We start from the raw sequence: 24,381 nt of genomic DNA on the forward strand, positions 1-24,381 counted from the left end.
TTACAGTGAAAGGTCATCTTGATTCTACAGGATTTAAACACATTTTAGACAATTGGGTTCTTTCAACTTTATGGCAACACTTTTGGGGAGACTCTTTCCTGAGCTTGACTGTGCCCACATGCACAATGCAAGGTCTATGAAGACATGGTTTAAAGAGTTGGTGTGGAGGAACTTGAGTGTCTGCAAAGAGCCCTGAACTCAACCCCAATGCACACATTGTGGAAGAATTGGAACAACAATTGCTATCCAGACCTTCTTTTCCAACATCAGGGCTTCAGTAATGCTGTTTTGACTGAATAGGCACAAATTCCCACAGACACACTCCAAAAAAATCAATGTGGGCAACTCCATATTAATGTCCATGAATTTGAAATGGAATGTCCAACAATTTCATATAGGTGTGATGGTCAGGTGTCAACATACTTTTGGCTATATAGTGTGTATAAATAAACATGATCAGCTTTTAATAAGAAAGCCCAACTTAGAAAAACTCAGTTAAGTTCTCTACCTTTGCAGCTTACCTGCTATACACATACTGTGGATATTTCTGAATCAGTGTCTTACTAATAAACCTATCAGCCTTCTAAAGACTCGAGAGGAGTAATGCAATAAACTAATATGTCTATTAGCAGTAGGTATATATATTAAACTCACAACTAAATCCCCTTAATTGAATAACCATTAAATATTTATTTTGTCTGCTTTTCCTTATACCTCTGGCTCCTCTTCCACCCTGCTCAGTTGTGCTAGAGGTCATCTTTTATACTTAAAGGGACATTGCACTAAAAATATGAAAAAACAGCATTTAAACATGCTGACTTTGTTTGCTAGCAAAAATATGAAGTAAAAGCTGTTTAAATTTAAACTAATATACTAACTACAATGCTCATTGGGATATAGTTACTTCCTAAAGGGACAGTTTACTCAAAATATTTCTCCCCTTTAATTTGTTCCCAATGATCCACTTTACCTGCTGGCGTGTATTAAATTGTATACAAGTATTTCCATTACCCTTATATTGGCATTTTAATTAGTTTATTTAGCCTGTGGTATCCCCACCCATCCTGAAAGTTTTTGGCCTTGAGGCCAAACTGTATAAACACAGTCAGTAGAAGAGATAAGGTAATAAAATGTTAATTTTCCATTGTTCTCTCCAAGTATTGGTGATTGGGTTATGTACAGATATAAGATAAATAAGCAGGTATATTAACACAATGTGATAAAGTAATGAGATCTGATAATACCTACAAGCTCAACTCATTTTATTAGGTTGTGGCTTCAAAACACAAAAACAGCTAATTCATATACACAAATAAGCCTTAAAAAAGCAAATCTCATACATTTTATACTCTGCAGCTGGAAAAAAAAGTAATTGGAAACACATTAAGGGAAAAACAATTGTATAGTATACTGTCCCTTTCCTACTAGAGCTCATGTGTTTATCAATGCTTCCTATACGTGTTCAATGAGCATTTGCTAGAAGTCCGTTTCAGCCAATTAGCAATAAAAGGAAGCACCCATCAGACAATTAGTATAAACAGGAAGTACCCATCAAACAATTATCATTAACAGGAAGTACCCATCAGACAAAAACCTTTGGCATGCAAGTAGGCTGTAGATTGTCTTACCCTTCTACATTTCACACAAAAGATTTCTTCACCATCCCGAATCCTGCAGGATTGTCACGATTTAGGCATTGCTTCCCACCAGCAGCTTTTTGGTCAAATGTCCTGGTTTCAGAAATGACCCTCCCCAACTCTGCCCAGAATACCCCCTGTCACACCATGGTAAATCCAACCCTCCCCACTTAACTTCCATGTCTCATGAAACCATTGGGAAGTGTTGGGAACAATAAAAATAATTGGTAAGAGAAATTCACAAGCTCATTTGCATCTGGCCCTCTGATTGGCCACAGTAAAATGAGACAAGTAACACATATTCAAGTTGGTTTTAAATGAGTGTATCTTTGTACTTTCAAATCTATGCAAATTTTGCTAACTGACAGTTAAAATGCCTTTAAAGCATTTATTGAGTACTAGTTGATAAGCCTGCCCAGAGGGCAGTCTGTGTGTTAAAAATGTACCCCCCCCCCAGCTACAAAAAATAAAAAAGTAAAAATATAGAAATAAATTAACAAAGCTATTCAAAATAATAAAATTAAACCTAAACTAATACCCCTATAAAAATAAAAAATCCCCCCCAAATAACCCCCCCCTAATCTAATACCAGGGGGTAATACTGGCATTGCCCTTAATAAATCAGCTTTTTTACATTAAAAATAAACAAAGTCCCCCCTAACAGTAAAACCCCCCACCCACCAACCCCCCCCCAAAAAAAACTAACACTGATAAACCTAAACTACCCATTGACCCTAAAGGGACATTTGTATGGGCATTCAGATCTTTTTCACTGCCCTTAAAATGGCATTCAGCTCTTTTGCAAATTGCCCAATAAACCCTAATCTTAAAAAAAAAAAAAAAAAAAAAAAAAAAAAACTCACGGTATCAGAAGTCCGGCGGGGAAGATCTTCTTCCAGGCGGGTCCATTATCTTCATCCACAGTGAAGGCGGCATGGAACGGAGGTCCTGAGCAGTCTTCCCAGATGTGGCAGGCTTCCCAGATGTACATGGAGCGAAGGCGAGGCGTGGAGGCGTAGAGGTTCCTCTTCGACGAAGGCGTGGAGGTTCCTCTTCATGCGATGGTCCGCCGCACACTGAAGATTGAATTCAAGGTACCCCATATTTATCGGGGTACCTTGCATTTGGATTGGCTGAAATTCTCAAAATAAGCCAATAGGATGAGAGCTACTGAAATCTTATTGGCTGATTTGAACAGCCAATAGGAATTCAGTAGCTCTAATCCTATTGGCTGTTTTGAAAAATTCAGCCAATAGGAATGCATGGTACCCCAAATTGATTGCGGCACCTTGCATTCAATATTCAGTATACAACAGATATCGGATGAAGAGGAGCCTCCATGCTGCCAAGGACCACCGCTGACGCGAGGACCGCCAACCAAACCACCGACGCTGCACAGATGACCACCGCCGAGGAACACCACATCTGGGAAGACTGCTCTGGACCTCTGCTCTGCGGCGCCTTTAATGTGGATGAAGATGATGGCCTCGTCTGAAAGAAGACTTTCTCCGCCGGACTTCTGAAACCGTGAGTACCTATTTTGGGCTTTAGTGTTAAGATTTTTTTTTTAAATTTTTTTTTGGGGGTTGATTTTTTAGATTAGGGTTTATTGGGCAATTTGCAAAAGAACTGAATGCCCTTTTAAGGGCAGTGAAAAAGAGCTGAATGCCCTTTTAAGGGCAATGCCCATACAAATGCCCCTTTAGGGGCAATGGGAAATTTATGCTTATTAGTGTTATTTTTATTTTTATTTTGGTGGGTTCGGTGGGTGGGGGTTTTACTGTTAGGGGGGACTTTGTTTATTTTTAATGCAAAAGAGCTGATTTCTTTAGGACAATGCCCTACAAAAGCTATTGGTATCTTAGATTAGGGATTGTTTTTATTTTGGGGGGCTTTTTTTATAGGGATTAGGTTTAATTTTTTTTGTTTTGGATAGTGTTGTTTATTATTTTTTGTAATGTTAGCCTTTTTTATTTTCTGTAATTTTAGATTAATGTAATGTATTTTTTTTTTTATTATTTTAATTGTAATGTAGTATTTTTATATGTAATTAAGGGTTTAATTTAGGGTGAGTTAGGTTATGGAACTTAGTCATTAAATTAGTTTTTTACATTGTGGGGGTTGGTGGTTTAGGAGTTTATAGGTAAAATAGGTTTAATGCGTTGTGGGGGGATGGCGGATTATGGGTTAATAGATGTATTAGGTAGTTTGCAATGTTGTGGTTGGCGGATTTAGGGGTTAATAATTTTTTTGGGTATTTTTTTTTTCTTAATAGTTCATACGGGTGGTTGTTTTTGTTTTAAAAAATACTTATTGCGGGTTCTTTTTTTTTTATTACTTATTGCAGACGGTTATTTTTTTTTTTAATACTTATTGCGGGCGGTTATTTTTTTTTTTTTTGTAATGCTCCGTTTGCCTTTTCTGCATCCCAGTGAATTCCGAAAATGGCAGGGTAGTGAAAGAATCTACCTGAATCCAGGTGAATTCTATTTGGCTGTGCGCGCAACCAACATTCTGTTGGGTGCCTCCGACTACCAACATTCCTTTGAGGATGCATGCACAACTGCCGCCGCCGACGGACGCGTTACAAACGCGATTATAGTATAGATGCAGATATTTTACACGATAGTGCTTAATTGCTGATAATTACTGTACACACTGTACTTTAAGCATTTATTTTTTGGTGGTGAACATAGGACCCTCATCTATACATATATTTGTTTTTTTTTCCATCTCAAAGCATTTTAAAACCCATAAACACATTGCATTGCTTCAATGCAGCCTATTAAGCACATACAAATAATCTCTGTCCCTTTAAATACTTTCTCCCATACTATTTTTCTTCCTCTGTTCTGTTTTGAGCTTTTATAGATAAAGGGAGTTTTTGGAGAGGTATTTGGATCCCCAGAAAAAGATGCAAGACCCTAAATGAAAGATGAAACACATTTGTGCTGTGAACATATGTTTAACCACAAGTCTTTTTTTCCTCCTCTCCTCCCATCAGGCGTTTCCGTCCTTGGATACTCTCCATTCCATGCTTGTATCTAGAAGGCAGCTCCCTATCATCAGGTGATGTCCTTCAGGATTCCTATAAAGATAGACGGCTGAGTGTGGCATGCGCAGCCTCATCAGTACTCACTGCCGGACCATGCTCCCTGCAACTCTAAAGCTTTGCTGTGGGATCTCACACAAACATCTGCAGAAACTGACTGGTACAGTATGATCAGAGTATTGATCAGTGATGGCATTTGGTGCTTTTTTTTTTGTCTACACTGCAGAAAAGGAACATAAGCTGCAAAAAGAAAGTGCTCTGATGTGTCACTATTGATTGCATATAATTGTGTGCTTTACCCCAGCATTGGTTAAACACATAGTTAAAGTCAGCTCTAGAGCAGCAATACACCACTAGGACCTAGATGAAGAGGAAGGCATTTGAGCATAGCCATCAATCACCAGCTAGCTCCTAGTACTGTATTGTTGCTTCTGAGCCTACCTATTATGCTTTTGTATAGCAAAGTAACATTTATATTGAAAGTAAATTGCAAATGATCTTAACATTGCACCTTCTATTTGAACCATGATACTTGAATTTTGACTGTCATGTGCCTTTAAAAAATGTTGTTGTTTTGCTGTGCTTTAGCTTGCTTATGCCTATGTGTTTAACCTTCCACAAAGCAATTCAACACATAGTTAATGTCACTAGTGATCCTAAGCATTTTCTTTTTTTTTTAAAATATCTTCTTTTAATTTGTGTTTAAAACCCCTTCACTAGAGTTAACACATGGGCCAAATTGAACCCCTAGAACACCTCCATTCGACTCCAGATGAGGATACACCCAGTGAATGGAGCATACACATGTATGCTTGCTTCTGATTGTCTCACCAATTGGAGCACAGCTTTAACTATGTATTGTGTGGTTTAAACTCATTTTTTGCAACAATGTATATTGCAAACACTCTGCCATATAGTCTTTAAGACACATGCATGCACTGGAGCATACTGTGGTATACTCTTTAACAAAGAATGCCAAGAAAAACAATGTAAATGTGACAGCAAAAGTAAATTCAAATGCTTTTTTTTCAAAATTGTATGTTCTGTCAGCAAAGATTAAAGGGACAGTATAATGTAAAATTGGTTCCCCTTTAATGTGTTTCCAATAACTTGTTCAGCTCCAGAGTATAAAATGTATGGGAAAGTGCTCATTTTGGTATATTTTTGTATATGAAATTGCTGTTTCTGCTTATTTCAAGAGAAAAAAATTGAGGTAAATTTTGTGGGGAGAGTTGATCTAGTTAGCTTTTCTGTCTAATTATTTACACTAATCTTATTTCTCACTGCTTACTCAAAAACCAATACATTGAGAGAACTATGGAAAATGAGCAATTTAGTATCTCACTGGGGCAGTGGCATTTTTAAGTTTTGTGCTGCCCTAGGCACTTCAAATTCTGCTGCCTTTTGGTGAGGGTTTTTCATGACATTTTCAAAGTAAAGGCTCATGTTCAGGGGCGCGTGTGTGTAAAGGTGTGTTTTTGTATGGTAAGTGTGTGTATTCATGGTGTTTGTGTGTATTCATGGTGTGTGTGTGTTTATGGTAAGTGTCTGTGTGTATTTATGGTGTGCGCATGTGTAAGGTGTGTTTGTGTGTGTGTGGTAAGTGTGTGTGTATTTATGGTGTGCGCGTGTGTGTATAGGTGTGTGTGTGTGTATAGGTGTGTTTGTGTATAGTAAGTGTGTGTATTTATGGTGTGCACGTGTGTGTATAGGTGTGTTTGTGTGTGTATTTATGGTGTGCGTGTGTCTGTATAGGTGTGTTTGTGTGTGTATTTATGGTGTGCGTGTGTCTGTATAGGTGTGTTTGTGTGTGTATTTATGGTGTGCGTGTGTCTGTATAGGTGTGTTTGTGTGTATTTATGGTGTGCGTGTGTCTGTATAGGTGTGTTTGTGTGTGTATTTATGGTGTGCGTGTGTCTGTATAGGTGTGTTTGTGTGTGTATTTATGGTGTGCGTGTGTCTGTATAGGTGTGTTTGTGTGTGTATTTATGGTGTGCGTGTGTCTGTATAGGTGTGTTTGTGTGTGTATTTATGGTGTGCGTGTGTCTGTATAGGTGTGTTTGTGTATAGTAAGTGTGTGTATTTATGGTGTGCACGTGTGTGTATAGGTGTGTTTGTGTGTGTATTTATGGTGTGCGTGTGTCTGTATAGGTGTGTTTGTGTGTGTATTTATGGTGTGCGTGTGTCTGTATAGGTGTGTTTGTGTGTGTATTTATGGTGTGCACGTGTGTGTATAGGTGTGTGTATTTATGGTGTGCGTGTGTCTGTATAGGTGTGTTTGTGTGTGTATTTATGGTGTGTTTGGGTGTGTATTTATGGTGTGTGCGTATAGGTGTGTTTGTGTATATTTATGGTGTGCACATGTGTGTATAGGTGTTTTTGTGTGTGTATGGTAAGTGTGTGTATATTTATGGTATGCATGTGTGTGTATAGGTGTTTTTGTGGTGTATGGTAAGTGTGTGTTTATTTATGGTGTGTGTGTATAGGTGTGTTTGTGTGTTTATTTATAGTGTGTGTGTATAGGTGTGTTTGTGTGTGTGTGTGTGTGTGTGTGTATGGTAAGTGTGTGTATTTATGGTGTGCATGTGTGTGTATAGGTGTTTTTGTGTGTATTTATGGTGTGCGCGTGTGTGTATAGGTGTTTTTGTGGTGTATGGTAAGTGTGTGTGTGTATTTATGGTGTGCGCGTGTGTATAGATGTGTTTGTGTGTGTATAGTAAGTGTGTGTGTGTATTTATGGTGTGCGCGTGTGTATAGATGTGTTTGTGTGTGTATAGTAAGTGTGTGTGTGTATTTATGGTGTGCGCGTGTGTATAGATGTGTTTGTGTGTGTATAGTAAGTGTGTGTGTGTATTTATGGTGTGCGCGTGTGTATAGATGTGTTTTTGTGTGTGTATGATGTGTGCGTCTGTTGTGCAGTGTGTGTAGCTAGTGAGTGTGTGTATGGTAACTGTGTGTGTATTTAAATGGTGTGTGTTGTGTATGTGTGTATGTGTAGTGAGCGTGTGTAGTGCAGTGTGCATGTGTTTTGCAGTGTGTATTTATGGTGCTTGTGTGTGTAGTGCAGTGTGCATGTGTTGTGCAGTGTGTATTTATGGTGCTTGTGTGTGTAGTGCAGTGTGCATGTGTTGTGCAGTGTGTGTGTGTGTAGTGAGACACAAAAAGTGCTGCCCCCAAACAAAAATCTGCTGCCCTAGGCAAGTGCCTTGTTGGCCTGGGCCAAAATACACCCCTACACGGGGGGCTTACTTTAGTGTCTAGTTTTTCTATAGCCAGTACTTTAGTTATTGAAATTTTCAGTATAGGTGGGATACAACAGGCAACATTAACAGTTTCAAATAACAAAATAAAGGTAATTGAGTTGTTTATAAACAATTTAATACATTATTGCAGATAAAATAGATAAGTGGGAACACATTAAAGGGGAGAATTTAATTTCGATATTTATATCTCTTTTAAGGAACATCATACTATAAAATGTTCTTCCCTTGGGTTAATGTATTCCCGGTGATCCATTGTGTAATAAATTGTTTATAAACTGCTCCTTTATCTTTATTTTGTCATTTGTATATATACATATATAGCAGCTTTTGCCTGTTAACAGCACCACCTATACTGAAAGTTTCAATGCTGCAGTATTAGAAAAGCAAATATATGGAAACAAAAGGAAGCAGCAGAAATCAACATCTCATTGGGGATGGGACAAAGATAAAGAACACAGACCACTAAAAAGGGTGTTCCTGCAACTGTTTTAAATACAGTGCAGTCTTATCAGCTACTTGTCACTCACACACTAACTCTAATGCTATTCAAACATTATTTCATTGTGCTTCTATAAACACTTTATTGTCATGCACACTGCCTGTGTCAGCAACAGATCCGTGGGAATCATCGTTCTCTTCCAGAAGCATTTGGAACACAAAAATCAACTGTGTACAAACATGCAGTTCCTGTTTTGATAAAAATGTAAACAAAATGACAGTAAAATAACAGTTTTTTTAAAAATGACTATCCCTGTAATATGCTAAAAAGCAAACTTTTATTTTATGCATATATATGGCATTGCCCTTTCCACCAATAAAACTGTGAGGGTTTTCCTTATGAACCATTTAGCAGCAATCAGTTCATGTGCACAAACATTCCCTTCCTGTGAGTCTCAGTTTCATGAAATATAAACACTGCTAACATTTTCATGCAAAAAAATGTTCTATGTTTAATCTCTGCTCTTTCACATACATTATACAGTTCAATATTCATATAAAACTTTATTTGAAATTGTATTTTTCTTTTTAGGTCTGCAAAGAACAGCAGTGGGAGCCTTTGGAAAAGAAATGTCAATGTTTATTTTAAATAAGACCCACAGCTACTTCCCAAATATAGCTCATTCTGTACACGGAACCATCTATAAAAGTTTAGGTAAATTCTGGCTTTATCCAGTCTGGCTGCAGGTGCACATTTAATAAGTTATTTCTAATATATCTGAGAGCAATAGATTTGTTTCACTATAATTATTCAGATGACATCAGTGATATATTAATTCAGAATATAATGAAAAGAAAATATTATTATATGGGAGACGGAATCAATTTCCAGTCTCTGTTTCAAATATTAACAGGTCCAGTGAAGTGAACTGTATCCATGGAATATTATCCAATGTGTGTGTATATATACAGTATGTGTGTGTATTTATACAGTATGTGTGTGTATATATATATATATATATATATATATATATATATATATATATATATATATATATATATATATATATATACTGTATATTATCACCTATGTCGAGGCCAATTAGGGACAGTTATGTGGTAGGGTTAAATTTGTGTAATCTGCAGTGTGTACTTCCAATTCTCAGAACTGGAAAACCCACCATGTTTACTGTTAAATTACAGGAAAATGTGATTAAATAGTAATAAAAAAAAAGTATACTGTGATTCTTTTACTACTCATAATTAGACATTCTGTATTGCAATTTTAGAGTCTTTCATGTCAAACTATAGCAAGTTGTGTACAGTGCTCACCTAACTCAATAAGAGAAAGGGCTGAACCTTAATGGGTGCATGGAATACAAGTTTTTTCTTTCATGATTCACACAAGCATACAATGTTAAACAACTTTCCATTTTACTTCAATTATCATTTTTTTCTTTGTTCTTGTTCTGATTTTTGAATCCTTTGTTGAAGGTACAGCAGTGCACTACTGAGAGCTAGCTGAACACATCATGGGAGCAACTGACAAGTAGTGCATTGCTGCTGTTGAGGATATATGCATATTCTTTTCATATACACAGACAGGCAGATAGATAGATAGACAGACAGACAGACAGATAGATAGATAGATAGATAGATAGACAGACAGGCAGCTAGATAGACAGTCAGATAGATAGATAGATAGACAGACAGACAGACAGACAGACAGATAGATAGACAGACAGACAGACAGACAGATAGATAGATAGATAGATAGATAGACAGATAGACAGACCAGATAGATGGATAGATAGATAGATAGATAGATAGATAGATAGATAGATAGATCCAAGACAGGAGCACTCATAGGATTTGTATAAAAATGCACATCCCCAGTTTATAACAAATTGTTAATTTGCTTTTAACAGAACTTATATGAGTGCTCCTGTCTTGGATATATTTTATGTTTGGAGGTAGCACCCAGCAGACTATAGCGCATTTCTGATCCTGAGCCTACCTAGGTATGCTTTTCAATAAAGGATACCATGAATATTAAGCAAATTAGACATTTGAAGTAAATTGTAAAGTTGCTTTATCTGAATAGAGAAAGTACATGTTTGGGTTTTATGTCCCTTTAAACGTACATTATATTGTTCTATCATCCTTATCAGAGAGCACAATTTAAATGTGTTGACATTTCAAATCTGTTTGCTTGTTTTGTTCTATTTAACAAAAATATTGTGATCTTTTTAACAAAATATTTTTATTAGACGTAAGTGCAGCAAGCTGAGTACTAGAATTTTACTAACCTTTATGTTTTTTGATGTTCAAAAGGGATTAATAGAGACCAAAGCCGTTCAGACAATTTCCCGCTATCAAGCAGAGCATCCTGTTATCTTAATCAGGCAGAAGATATTCTTCACACGTCTATGGCAACGCTGCACCAAAAAGATGGCTGGCAAGCTGAAATTCACCAGGTAATAATACTAAAGGACCACTAAACACTGTATGATATCATAACCAGCAAATGCATAATAAAAAGACAATGCAAAAGCACTTTGTTTGAGTTCCATGTGAGTAGTAGATTTCTTTCTAACAAATATTAAAGTTAGCTATATTTTCACTCCCACTGCATCATGTGACAGCCATCAGCCAATCACAAAATGCATAGACGCATATTACGTGAATCTTGCACATGCTCAGTAGGTGCTGGTGCCTCAGAAAGTGTGCATATAAAAAGATTGTGCACATTTAGATAATAGAAGTGAATTGGAAAGTTGTTTAAAATTGTGTGCTCTGTATCTGATGCATGAAACTTTAATTTTGTCTTGAAGTGTCCCTTTAATGATAATCAGAATATTAATATAAAACCAGGGAACTCACATAAAGTGAAATGCACAGTAACTGAAAAACACAAGTGTAATAATATTTTGCATAAAGACACTGAATCCCCTAATTTTTTACATAGTTTGCAACATTAGAAAAAAAAAAAAATCCATTAACATTTTTTAGCAGAGCAGTAAAGTAACAGGTACTTGAATACTGACCACACCCACTGAAAGCTCCTCCCACTCAGCCCCACCCTAAATGAAAATGGCATAATATACAAATAAGTATTGTGCTATTCAATCTAATCTGTAAACTGTGCAAGATTTACAGATGTCAGTTCACCAAATTAACTGTTAAAATGATTCACAAGCTACAAAATGCAAACGCATCTATACATAAAACCACCAAGGACCGCATGGCTTATTCCCACAGTCAGATATTACATGCCAAGCGCACACATCAGGGCAAGTTTATACAATATATGGCAAACTCCAGGATGCCAAAAAAAGGAAGATTGTCCTGATAAAAACAGGACACTGGCATGTTATTTTATCAATCAACAAGCCTTGTAAATTCTTTAAGGATAGTCTGGAATAGCCAGTTTCCTATTAAAGGGATACAAAACCCAAATAGTTTATTTTTATGATTCAGATACAGAGCAGCAATTTTAAGCAACTTTCTAATTGACTCCTATTATCAACTTTTCTTCCTTCTCCGGCTAAATCTTTATTTAAAAAGCAAGAATGTAAGCTTAGGAGCTGGCTCATTTTTGGTTCAGCACCTGGGTTGCGCTTGCTGATTGGTGGCTGATCGCTGAACCAAAAATGGGCCGGCTCCTTAGCTTAACTTCCTACTTTTCAAATAAAGAGAGCAAGAGAACTAAGAAAAAATGATAATAGGAGTAAATTTGAAAGCTGCTTTATCTGAATCATGGAAGAAAACATTTGGGGTTAGTATCCCTTTAAAAAAGTGGTAAATAGTGGGTCAGTGTTTACACAAATGTTCCTGTCCTGGAGATTTGAAATGACAATTCTAAAATTAAGAAAATCATTTTAAATACTTGTTCTTCCATTTGTATGGTCCATTGAACTCATAGTAAAAATAGCAGGATAATAAATATTTAGATTGTAAGTTCCTACGGCAACAGGGCTCCCAATTCCCCCTGTATTTGTTTGTTAAATTGTGTCTGGTGTCTCATATTGTACGGTCCTTTTACCTTTGTTACCCATGGACAGCGCTGCGGAATCTGTTGGCGCTTTATAAATAAAGAATGATAATAATAAAATATATTTATTTTTATATTCTGTAGCTGAGACAGGAGTGTAAACAAGTGCAACCATGTAGCGATCTATTGTATTTAGGCACAGCTAGGTGTAATGTTTACAACTGCAATAGAATCTAGTCCTCCTATGAGTTCAGCAGGCAAACGTGGAGAGAAATGCTGAGAACTGAGACTATACTGTAAATTTATATCAGGGAACTAAATGACAGTTTTTTCACAGGAAAATGGAGATTGGATTCTCAGTAAAACAGTTCCAAGGATAGGAAAAGTATTTCGAGCTGAAGCAATCATAGATTCCCCCCCTGAGTTTATCTACACTCAACTCTTTGAAAAGCTTGAGGAAATGGATAGATGGAATCCAAGCATCAGTAAAGTGCAGGTAATAAGGTAATTCCATGCACAATATTGTTATTATGGGGGTGGGACAGTAGTGATTTTATAGTTGCTGTGACATGTAGGGCAGGAACTGTAAGTGAAGTAGCTGTGGGCTTTAGACTGCTGCTTCCTAAACTCTTTGCAACCTCAGAGGTGTATCCTAAAATTGGTTTCCCCTTAATGTGTTTCCAATTACTTCCTATACCATCTGCAGAGTTTTAAATGTATTGAAAATTGTTCTTGTAGGTATACTTTTGTTTATGAAATAGCTTTCTGCTAATTGAAACCACACTCCAATAAAATGGGCTGAGCTTGTAGGGAGACCAGACACCATTGTCTTATCTGTCAAATCACTTACACAAAATCCACCTTATCTTATTTTTTACTGTTACTCAAGGATCGGTACAATGTAAAATTAATATTTTAGCACCTCTTTGTCTCTGTCTGAGACCTGATTTTATCTAAATCTCCATGTTTACAAATAACCATTACTTAAGAACTGAATTTTTTAATAGGGAGGTTGGGATTCAACAGACAAAACCAGTTTTTTAATATGACAAAATAAACGTAAAAGTATTGTTTGTAAACAATTTAATACAACCCAGCAGATAAAAATGGATCATTATGAACACATTAATGGGGAGAAAAAAATTACAATACACTGTCCCTTTAAAACATTCCAGACTCTTTCATCCAGGATGACTGACAAGCCCTGCTCTCATACAATTGGTTACCTGAGAGCAGAAGGCCGGGCTACACAAATTATTACTTCTGCAATCTCACATTCTGCAGACTCCCCAAGAGTGCTGTCGGATATTTAATGTGTTACTTTTTTTTAAATTGATGTTTGTGATTTGAATAAAACTACTTTTTATTTTAATCCTGGGGTAATTTTGCACCAATAGAATATTAAGAATTTATCTTCAATTTGGCATTTGAAATATCTGATTGTGCCTGTGGTACTCCTATCTATACTGAAAGTTTTTATACTTAAAGTGACATGAAACTCAAATTTGTTCTTTCATGATTCAGATAGTAGATAGCATTTTAAACAACTTTTCAATTTACATCTATTAGCAAATTTGCTTTTGTCTCTTGGTATCATTTGTTGAAGGAGCAGCAATGCACTATTGGGAGCAAGCACAACAGATCACGTGAGCCAAAAACAAGACACAAATATGTGCAGCCAACAATTAGCAACTATCTCCCAGTAGTGCTTTCCTGCTCCTGAGCCTTCCTATATGTTTTTCAACAGCTGTTTAAAATTGCATGCTCTAGCTGAATCATGAAAGTTTCATTTTGACTTTACTGTCCCTTTAAAGGGATATGAAATCCAAAATTCATCTTTCATGATTCAGATGGAACAAGCAATTTTACACAAGTTTCTAATTTACATTTATTATAATTTTTCCTTAGTTCTCTTGGTATCATTTCTTGAATAGGAGGGGCGTAAGCTTAGGAGCCGGCCAATTTCTGGAGCACTATATTGCAGCAGTTTTGCAAGAATGTTATCCATTTACAAGAGCACTAGAGGGCAGCATTATTTCCTGCGGTGTAGTGCTACAGACAACTACCTAGGTGTCTCTTCAACACAGAATATCATGGGATCAAAACAAGTTTGATCATAGAAGTAAATTGGAAACTTTAAAAGAAAATGTATATTCTGTCTGAATCACTAAAAGAAAAGTTTTGGGTTTCATATTCCTTTCAGTATAGGCTATAAAAAAAGCTGTGTAAACATAGCCAGAAGAAGACATTAGACTCCCACTAGGAGGTAGGAGGGATAAGAAATACAATTTTAAATTTCAGTTGTTCTCTCTGCATATTGGGCTTTGGTTTACAGACAAAGATAATATAAAGAATAATTTGTGTGTACAGCAAGTGATAAAATAAGGAGATCTGATTTCCCTGCAAGCTCGATTCATTTTAATGGGCTGTAGTTTCAAAGAACAATCCAGCTATTTCATATACAAAAATAAACCCAAGGAAGCAATGTTTCATCATTTTTACTCCGCAGCTAGTATAACAATTTAGTGGAAACACATTAAGGAAAAAACTATTTTACAGTGTACTGTCCCTTTAAAACAATTTAGAGGAACATTCCAGTGTCAGAATAAAAAACTCTGTTTTGGTAGAGAATTGCACTTTGTAACTAAAAGGGAACTGAATAATGTGACCCTTTAAGAGGGTTGGTTGGGCAAATATTATTTACTGATTTTTAGATTTAGTTTTAAACTAAACGTTCATAAATGTATCATTATAATCATATGTTTTTTTATTATTATTATTATTATTAATATTATTATTATCAGGTATTTGTAGAGCTTTATTGCTTTAAAGTGTAAATTTAGACTGATGGAAAAAATACATTTGAATTATTTAATTTAATTAATGTATTAATTTAATTTATTGTAAGTATTTTGAATTTTTTTTTACATTTTTTAAAAATGTTTTTCTTGAAATAGCTTTTTTTTTTTATAGCATCTTTAGAATGATCAATTGTAGCCACCATTTCTAAGTATTAGTGACATTATTGCAACAAGTAGTCATTTTTGATGTAACAAATTTGTGTCCTATCTCATGTAGATTCTTGAAAGACTTGGAAGAAATACACTCTTGACACGAGAAGTAACATCAGAGATTCCAGGAAATCTTATCAGCCAAAGGGACTTTGTCAGCGTTAGGCACTGCTGTAGAATGGGGACCTCATTCTATCTTGTTGGGACTGCAGCCTTCTCGGATCTGATGCCCCCACAAAAAGGAATGATAAGGTACATCACACACAGTTCCTGAAGAGTGCGGGACAGTAAATATTGTTTAATAACTGCACAGTGTTTGCAACAGTTTAAAGGGACATTAAACACAAAATACTTATTTCATTATTCATATAGAGAAAACAATTTTAAAAAAACTTTCCAATTTACTTCTAGTATCAAATTTGCTTCATTTTCATATTATTATTATTATTATCGGTTATTTGTAGAGCGCCAACAGATTCCGCAGCGTTATAAACATAGGCGGTATTCAAGAAAAAAATTATAGGGATCAAAGGAGTAGAGGACCCTGCCGAGAGTTGCACTGTTGTAGTCGGCTCTTATGAAGGTGAAGTACAAACAGATGGCTCATCATAGGCTTACATGCTATGGGTTTAAGGGGATAGCAGTGGAGATAGGCAGGTTAGTGTAGGTTGTATGAATCCCTAAACAGTAGAGTCTTCAGGGAGTGCTTGAAGCTTTCAAAACAAGGGGAGAGTCTTGTGGAGTGAGGCAGGGAGTTCCATAAGATGGGAGCCAGTCTGGAGAAGTCTTGTAAACGGGAGTGCGGTGAGGTAACAAGAGAGGAGGAGAGTAGGAGATTGTGAGCGGAACGAAGGGGATGGGAGGGAGAGTATCTGGAGACAAGGTCTGAGATACAGGGAGGAGCAGTGGAGTTGAGGGCTTTGTATGTCAGAGTCAGAATTTTGTGTTTAATCCAGGAGGCAAGAGGAAGCCAGAAGGGATTGGCAGAGAGGTGCGGCAGATGAAGAGCGACGTGTAAGGAAGATGAGTCTGGCAGAGGCATTCATTATGGATTGTAAAGGAGCTAGGCGGCAGCTGGGAAGACCAGAGAGGATAGAGTTGCAGTAGTTGAGGCGGGAAAGGATGAGAGAGTGGATTAAAATCTTAGTTGTATCTTGTGTAAGGAAATATCTAATTTTAGAGATGTTTTTAGTTGAAGGGATACCTAGGTAGGTAACGTGCACAGGTCTGGTGCACTACATGACAGGAAATAGTACTGCCATCTAGTGCTCTTGCTAATGTATAACATTGTTGCAAAACTGCTGCCATAAAGTGCTGCAGACACGTGCACACTTCTGAGATTACATCCTCGCCTTTTAACAAAGGATAACATGAAAACTAAGATAATTTGATAACAGAATTAAATTGAAAAGTTGTTTAAAATTGTGTGCTCTATCTGAATTATGAAAAAAATGTGTTGGATTTTATGTCCCTTTAACTTACCCAACTACTCACTACGTCCAACCATTTATTTAAAGGGATAGAAAGGTAAAATGTAAAATGTGCATGGGTTTGAAAACGAAGCATTTTTGCAATATAACGTTCATGAGCATAATGCCTCTAGTAACAGTTATTACTGTTGTTCAATGGCATACGCACATATCCTATGCGAGCTGTAGAGAATCGCACCCTTACTGAGCAGAATTATATAGACTATTTTAATCTTAGCATCCATCTTTTGGCAGCTAAGGCGTTAAATGCATTTTTGCTTCCCATTAAAACAGATTTAAATGTACAAAAAATATAATAATAATATTTTAACAATGTCAAAAACTCAAAAAAACATCTGTAAGGGCGACAAACTCCAAAACATTTTGTAAATCAAATTACTGATACATCTTATGCAGTTATTTCTTTTTTCAAATTTATAAAGGGTAAAAGTTTATCACTTAAATGCTAAAACTGGCCTGACTATCCCTTTACTAGGCAATATAAATGGCCTGTACCTATCACAGAATGTTCTATGCAATATAAATGGTCTATACCTATCACAGAATGTTCTATGCAATATAAATGGTCTATGCCTATCACAGAATGTTCTATGCAATATAAATGGTCTATACCTATCACAGAATGTTCTATGCAATATAAATGGTCTGTACCTATCACAGAATGTTCTATGCAATATAAATGGTCTATACCTATCACAGAATGTTCTATGCAATATAAATGGTCTATACCTATCACAGAATGTTCTATGCAATATAAATGGTCTATACCTATCACAGAATGTTCTATGCAATATAAATGGTCTATACCTATCACAGAATGTTCAGTGCAATATAAATGGTCTATACCTATCACAGAATGTTCTATGCAATATAAATGGTCTATACCTATCACAGAATGTTCAGTGCAATATAAATGGTCTATACCTATCACAGAATGTTCTATGCAATATAAATGGTCTATACCTATCACAGAATGATCAGTGCAATATAAATGGTCTATACCTATCACAGAATGTTCTATGTAATATAAATGGTCTATACCTATCACAGAATGTTCTATGTAATATAAATGGTCTATACCTATCACAGAATGTTCAGTGCAATATAAATGGTCTATACCTATCACAGAATGTTCTATGCAATATAAATGGTCTATACCTATCACAGAATGATCAGTGCAATATAAATGGTCTATACCTATCACAGAATGTTCTATGTAATATAAATGGTCTATACCTATCACAGAATGTTCTATGCAATATAAATGGTCTATACCTATCACAGAATGTTCTATGTAATATAAATGGTCTATACCTATCACAGAATGTTCAGTGCAATATAAATGGTCTGTACCTATCACAGAATGTTCTATGTAATATAAATGGTCTATACCTATCACAGAATGTTCTATGTAATATAAATGGTCTATACCTATCACAGAATGTTCTATACAATATAAATGGTCTATACCTATCACAGAATGTTCTATGTAATATAAATGGTCTATACCTATCACAGAATGTTCTATACAATATAAATGGTCTATACCTATCACAGAATGTTCTATGTAATATAAATGGTCTATACCTATCACAGAATGTTCTATGTAATATAAATGGTCTATACCTATCACAGAATGTTCTATGTAATATAAATGGTCTATACCTATCACAGAATGTTCAGTGCAATATAAATGGTCTATACCTATCACAGAATGTTCTATGTAATATAAATGGTCTATACCTATCACAGAATGTTCAGTGCAATATAAATGGTCTATACCTATCACAGAATGTTCTATGCAATATAAATGGTCTATACCTATCACAGAATGTTCTATACAATATAAATGGTCTATACCTATCACAGAATGTTCTATGCAATATAAATGGTCTATACCTATCACAGAATGTTCAGTGCAATATAAATGGTCTATACCTATCACAGAATGTTGTATGCAATATAAATGGTCTATACCTATCACAGAATGTTCTATGCAATATAAATGGTCTATACCTATCACAGAATGTTCAGTGCAATATAAATGGTCTATACCTATCACAGAATGTTCTATGCAATATAAATGGTCTATACCTATCACAGAATGTTCTATGTAATATAAATGGTCTATACCTATCACAGAATGTTCTATGCAATATAAATGGTCTATACCTATCACAGAATGTTCTATACAATATAAATGGTCTATACCTATCACAGAATGTTCTATGCAATATAAATGGTCTATACCTATCACAGAATGTTCAGTGCAATATAAATGGTCTATACCTATCACAGAATGTTGTATGCAATATAAATGGTCTATACCTATCACAGAATGTTCTATGCAATATAAATGGTCTATACCTATCACAGAATGTTCTATGCAATATAAATGGTCTATACCTATCACAGAATGTTCTATACAATATAAATGGTCTATACCTATCACAGAATGTTCTATGCAATATAAATGGTCTATACCTATCACAGAATGTTCAGTGCAATATAAATGGTCTATACCTATCACAGAATGTTCTATGCAATATAAATGGTCTATACCTATCACAGAATGTTCTATGTAATATAAATGGTCTATACCTATCACAGAATGTTCAGTGCAATATAAATGGTCTATACCTATCACAGAATGTTCTATGCAATATAAATGGTCTATACCTATCACAGAATGTTCAGTGCAATATAAATGGTCTATACCTATCACAGAATGTTCAGTGCAATATAAATGGTCTATACCTATCACAGAATGTTCTATGCAATATAAATGGTCTATACCTATCACAGAATGTTCTATGTAATATAAATGGTCTATACCTATCACAGAATGTTCAGTGCAATATAAATGGTCTGTACCTATCACAGAATGTTCTATGCAATATAAATGGTCTATACCTATCACAGAATGTTCTATACAATATAAATGGTCTATACCTATCACAGAATGTTCAGTGCACATAATACTTTGCTCTTTATCTTCAGGGCTGAAGCTGGGCTTACCTGCATCGTTCTTCGACCACTTGAGGGGGACAGGAAAAAGACGCACATGACTTGGCTTCTGAGTTTGGACCTTAAGGCAAGTTTACTTGACTTCTCTAACAGGACTGTGGAACTGTGCTCAGCCAAACAGGACTGGCACAAGTTAGGTGTAAGGCCTTGTTTCACCAAATCCATAACAAAAAAGGTTTTATTGATAAACAATGAAAATGGTGTATTGTGTTTGGGTCGACATAAAAAAGGGCAGATGTGTTATAGAAGGGAACTCTAAGACCAGGGATGTAAATAGCTTTTGTGGTTCGCTAGGTATTGGGAACTTTGCTGCCATCCCTCCAACTCCTAATAATTTTAGCCAGAAAAGGTCAGAAGTATATGAGGTTCATGCTCTCCTTTAGATCACTGATTTGTAATAAAAATAAAAAATGTGACAAAAAATGACCTTTCAAAATATGATGCCCCTCCAAATTCAGCTGCCCAAAGCCCAGGTCTATATAGTGTACATGTCTATGGCAGAATAAAGGCTAGTAGGGAACAGAAAATGTAGAAGGTCTTGTGGTCATCTTGTGCTGTTATCATTAACATTTGTTTTAAAAAAATGAGACATTTGATCTATTTAAACAGAGAGATGAAATATCAATGCAAACAATCACTAAAACACCTGCGTGTGTGCTTAGTGCGTTATACATTTCCTGTAAAGATTATGATTGTTTAGAAATCTGAAATAATTGTATCACCTTGACTGGCAGAGAGGGTGGCAATGCTTTGTCTTTGCTGCTAGCTGAGGTATAAACAGATCACTATATTGCACCATGTACCATGTATAATTATGTTGGATGGTAAGGGCAGCCCATAACTATATACAACACTGTTTATCTAATGACTATGTACATTTTCCTTTTATAGGGCTGGATACCCAAGTCTTTAACAAACCAGGCTCTGTCACAGTCTCAAGCAGATTTCCTCAGTCACTTAAGGAAACACCTATATTTGTCAGCACAGAAGATGTAACCTGAAACACTTTGGATGGACATTTAATAGATCATGTTGGATCTCTTCATCTTGGACATTCTATAGCTTCCAAATGATACAAGTCTTAAATTGGGACCTCAGTCCTTCCCCTAACTGTGTCCCCCCCCCCCCACTTGCTAATAGATAGGCTGTTACAATGATCATTTAAGCTGCCTCTCTCCTCTGCTTAATAGGAGAACTACCCATTTAAGCACAAAGAGTACAAGCCCCAAGCCAAGCACAGTGATCCTATCAGCCCACCCTACTCCTTTTATAGAACAGCCCACTCAAGTCTTGTCCCCTGAAACTGAAAAGGAGCATTTTGGTGTAAGAATTTACTACAAAACGTTACATATATAACCCCAATTGTGTTCTTGTGCCACTCTAGATGAGGATATAGCTGGTGAACCAATCAGAAGCAGATATACATGTGTATGCCCCAATCACTGACTGTAATCTGGTGGTGCTCCAGTAATGCAACTTTAACTATGCGTTTAACCCTTTGAAAGGAATTTGTTTAAAATGAAAAGGCTGTAACATAACAGAACATTTTATCGTTACATTAGACTATCCCACCCTTTTAATAATCAAGTCCCAGTCATTTAAAATGTTGGTGGCAAATCTAGTTGGGCTCAGGAAATACTATGAACCTTTATTAATTACTGTAGCACCCAAACTTGATTTTCAAACAAGTGTGTTATTTATAGACATATGCACGGGTGAAACATTTTTAGGCAGAATATTTTTAAAAATTAGTTTTCTAAATATTTGGCTGCCGTGCTATTTGGTATTTATTTAATTTTAAACTAAATGAATACTGAATATTTGTGGAACATTTACATTAGTTTAGTTAAATGTTTCACCTGTAGAGTTATATACTTACCTATGGCGCTGGAGAGCCGCACTAATCCTGACACTTCTTCACAGAGCCCAGTGACACGCTTATAGTAGGTTTAGTGCGCTCTAAGTCCGGGCTCTGTGAAGATGTTGGTATCAGCGCGGCTCTTTAGCGCGCTATAGCTATGTATTTGTAACCCCTAAGGTCATTTAAAGGAAAAGACTGAATACGGGTGAATTTCATTAGTATTTTATTTGTTTTCTTTAAATTTCATGGTGCATTTGTTCGGATATTTGTATTGTGAAAATAAAACAAATATCTGTGTTTTATTCACAAATTTGCATTCAAACGAAACAGATGCAGAGGCCTAGTTATTTACATAGCCAATGTATAATGCACAGTAATACAAGAGGAAAAGAAGGGTCAGAGGAGATGTAAATACACTAAGGAACAGTAACAGAAGGTCAGATACTCACTATGTCTGAACAGGTTCTGTTCTATGTATAATATCATAGCTGAGACTCATCTTCATAATTATCTCATCTATTTTAACAACATAGATGTGCTGGTATCTAACCACAAACAAAATAATTTATATTAACCATACAAGCTGTGAGCTATATTATATGTAATATTTCTCTGTGGCACTAATATATGACGTGTTAGATATTGTACATATGTATAATGAAGAATGTATATAAATGTAATTATTGTAAAGCTATTTGTAAATCTGAATTGTATATAACTGTACAAATAAATAGGAACACTTGTCAACATAAAGAAGCTTTTTAAATACAAAATCTATAACTGTTGTCTTGCTCATTTTTTTAAATAATTAAGAGGGAAAATAATATTATTATTTGTATTATTATTTGTATTATTATTATTATTTGTATTATTATTATTATTATTTGTATTATTATTATTATTATTATTATTATTATTATTTTTTGTATTATTATGATTAATGAAATATGTTTTACATCAGAAATTCAAGCACACTTGAAAGTAGAAATTTATCCTCTCCCCACAGTGTGGAATTCACCCTGGCCGAAATGGCTGCCCTAAAGGTAAACAATAAGAATAAATAATACGTTAAAGGGACAGTATATTATAAAATAGTTTTTTGATTAATGTGCTTCCAATTACATTTTTTAAAAGCTGCAGAGTATAAAATGTATGACAATTTGCTTTTTTAAGGTTTATTTGTGTATATGAAATAGCTGATTTAATGTTTTGAAACCACAACCTAATAAAAGGGGTTGAGTTTGTAGGTATAATCAGATCTCATTACTTTATCACATTGTGTACATATACCTGCTTCTTTATCTTATATCTGTACATAAACCAATCACCAATACTTGGAGAGATCAATGGAAAATTAACATTTTATTACCGTATCTCTTCTATAACCCACTGGGAGTGTAAATTCTTCTACTGGCTTTGTTAAAGGGACAGTCAACACAAAAATAGTTTTAACATATATCTATAAAGTTGCTCTAGATCGTTTTTTCCAAATATAAGCCAGTTTTTAACGATAATCCATTTTCAAGTTAAATCACTTACTTTTCACCCGGCTGTCGTTTTAAAATGTCCGTGTAGCTCTGCCCCTTTTTCATCATCCGTGACATCATTAAAATCCTGTGCAGACAGGATCTAGGATGGGGAGACCAAAAAAGGAAATCTCTTATTGTGACGTCTTGGACAGCCTCTTTTTTTTTCCTTGTTGTTATTTTTACTTTAAATAAAATGTGAAGAACATTATCTAGGGGAGTTGTGAATTATCAGCACTGAATCCATTGGCTGCGCATTGCATTTGTATGCAGTGATAAAGGTGGCTCCTGCAGCTGAACTTAGTATAGAATGCGGTTATCCCTTTTTCGGATGTTTCTGCAGAGCCCTTTAAACATTCAATCGATAGGAAGACAAACATTTTCTTTTATCAAAATAAAGCATAGAAATAAAACTTGTAGCAAATGTACAGGTTGGTTTATTCCAGGTAGGGAACCTAAAATGCACCCTATTTTTTTGAGGCAGCAATGAAAGAATTTGTTCATCCCCTTTTAATGTATTCTGCTATTTCATAGAGGGGTTGATAGAAGAAACAGGTTATAAATACTACATTTCAGGTGACTTCCAAAGAAATCTGCAAAGCTTTGCAAAAGTAAATGTTGCAGCACACTGACATTTTAAGGGTTACCCTATGACCATGATGTAGATAAGATTAGTAACGTAGCATGCATTTTTTTATAGATACCTCCATATCTGGCTTTACATTCAATACAGTTATGTTACATATTTTAAATACTGATAGTGCTTCTATATTTATGTTAATAATATGCAAATGAACATTAAGCGCTCTGGAATGGCATTTATTATCTATAGAGAATTAGTTAACATTAAGGGTCTGTTCTGCTATGGCTATAAATTACTTTTCATATTTTGAACTAGTGCGTGTTATGTGCATGATGAGTAAGTGGTCTATGGTTGCAATAGGTTTGTCTAAAAGTCTTCTGTGCTATTGGCATTGTGAACTTATAAGACTGTATTTGATTTTTGCTTAATTGTACTGTGTGAGGAATATGACATATTACAGTGCCAGTGAGTAGTGTCCTGTACACAGTAAGCCACATAA

The 24,381-nt window shown here is 35.4% G+C and overlaps 1 protein-coding gene across 1 annotated transcript; it reads left to right on the plus strand.

Moving 5' to 3' along the window:
• The first annotated feature begins 4,785 nt into the window (after nt 1–4,785).
• On the plus strand, nt 4,786–20,908 carry LOC128639471 (steroidogenic acute regulatory protein, mitochondrial-like). Its single transcript, XM_053691615.1, has 7 exons — nt 4,786–4,849; nt 8,983–9,105; nt 10,725–10,867; nt 12,722–12,880; nt 15,463–15,647; nt 19,886–19,979; nt 20,804–20,908. The coding sequence occupies exons 1-7, from the start codon at nt 4,786–4,788 to the stop codon at nt 20,906–20,908; spliced, it is 873 nt and encodes a 290-aa protein (XP_053547590.1).
• Nucleotides 20,909–24,381: the final 3,473 nt, after the last annotated feature.

Source organism: Bombina bombina, chromosome 9 (assembly GCF_027579735.1).
Source record: "Bombina bombina isolate aBomBom1 chromosome 9, aBomBom1.pri, whole genome shotgun sequence".
NCBI classification, from domain to species: domain Eukaryota; kingdom Metazoa; phylum Chordata; class Amphibia; order Anura; family Bombinatoridae; genus Bombina; species Bombina bombina.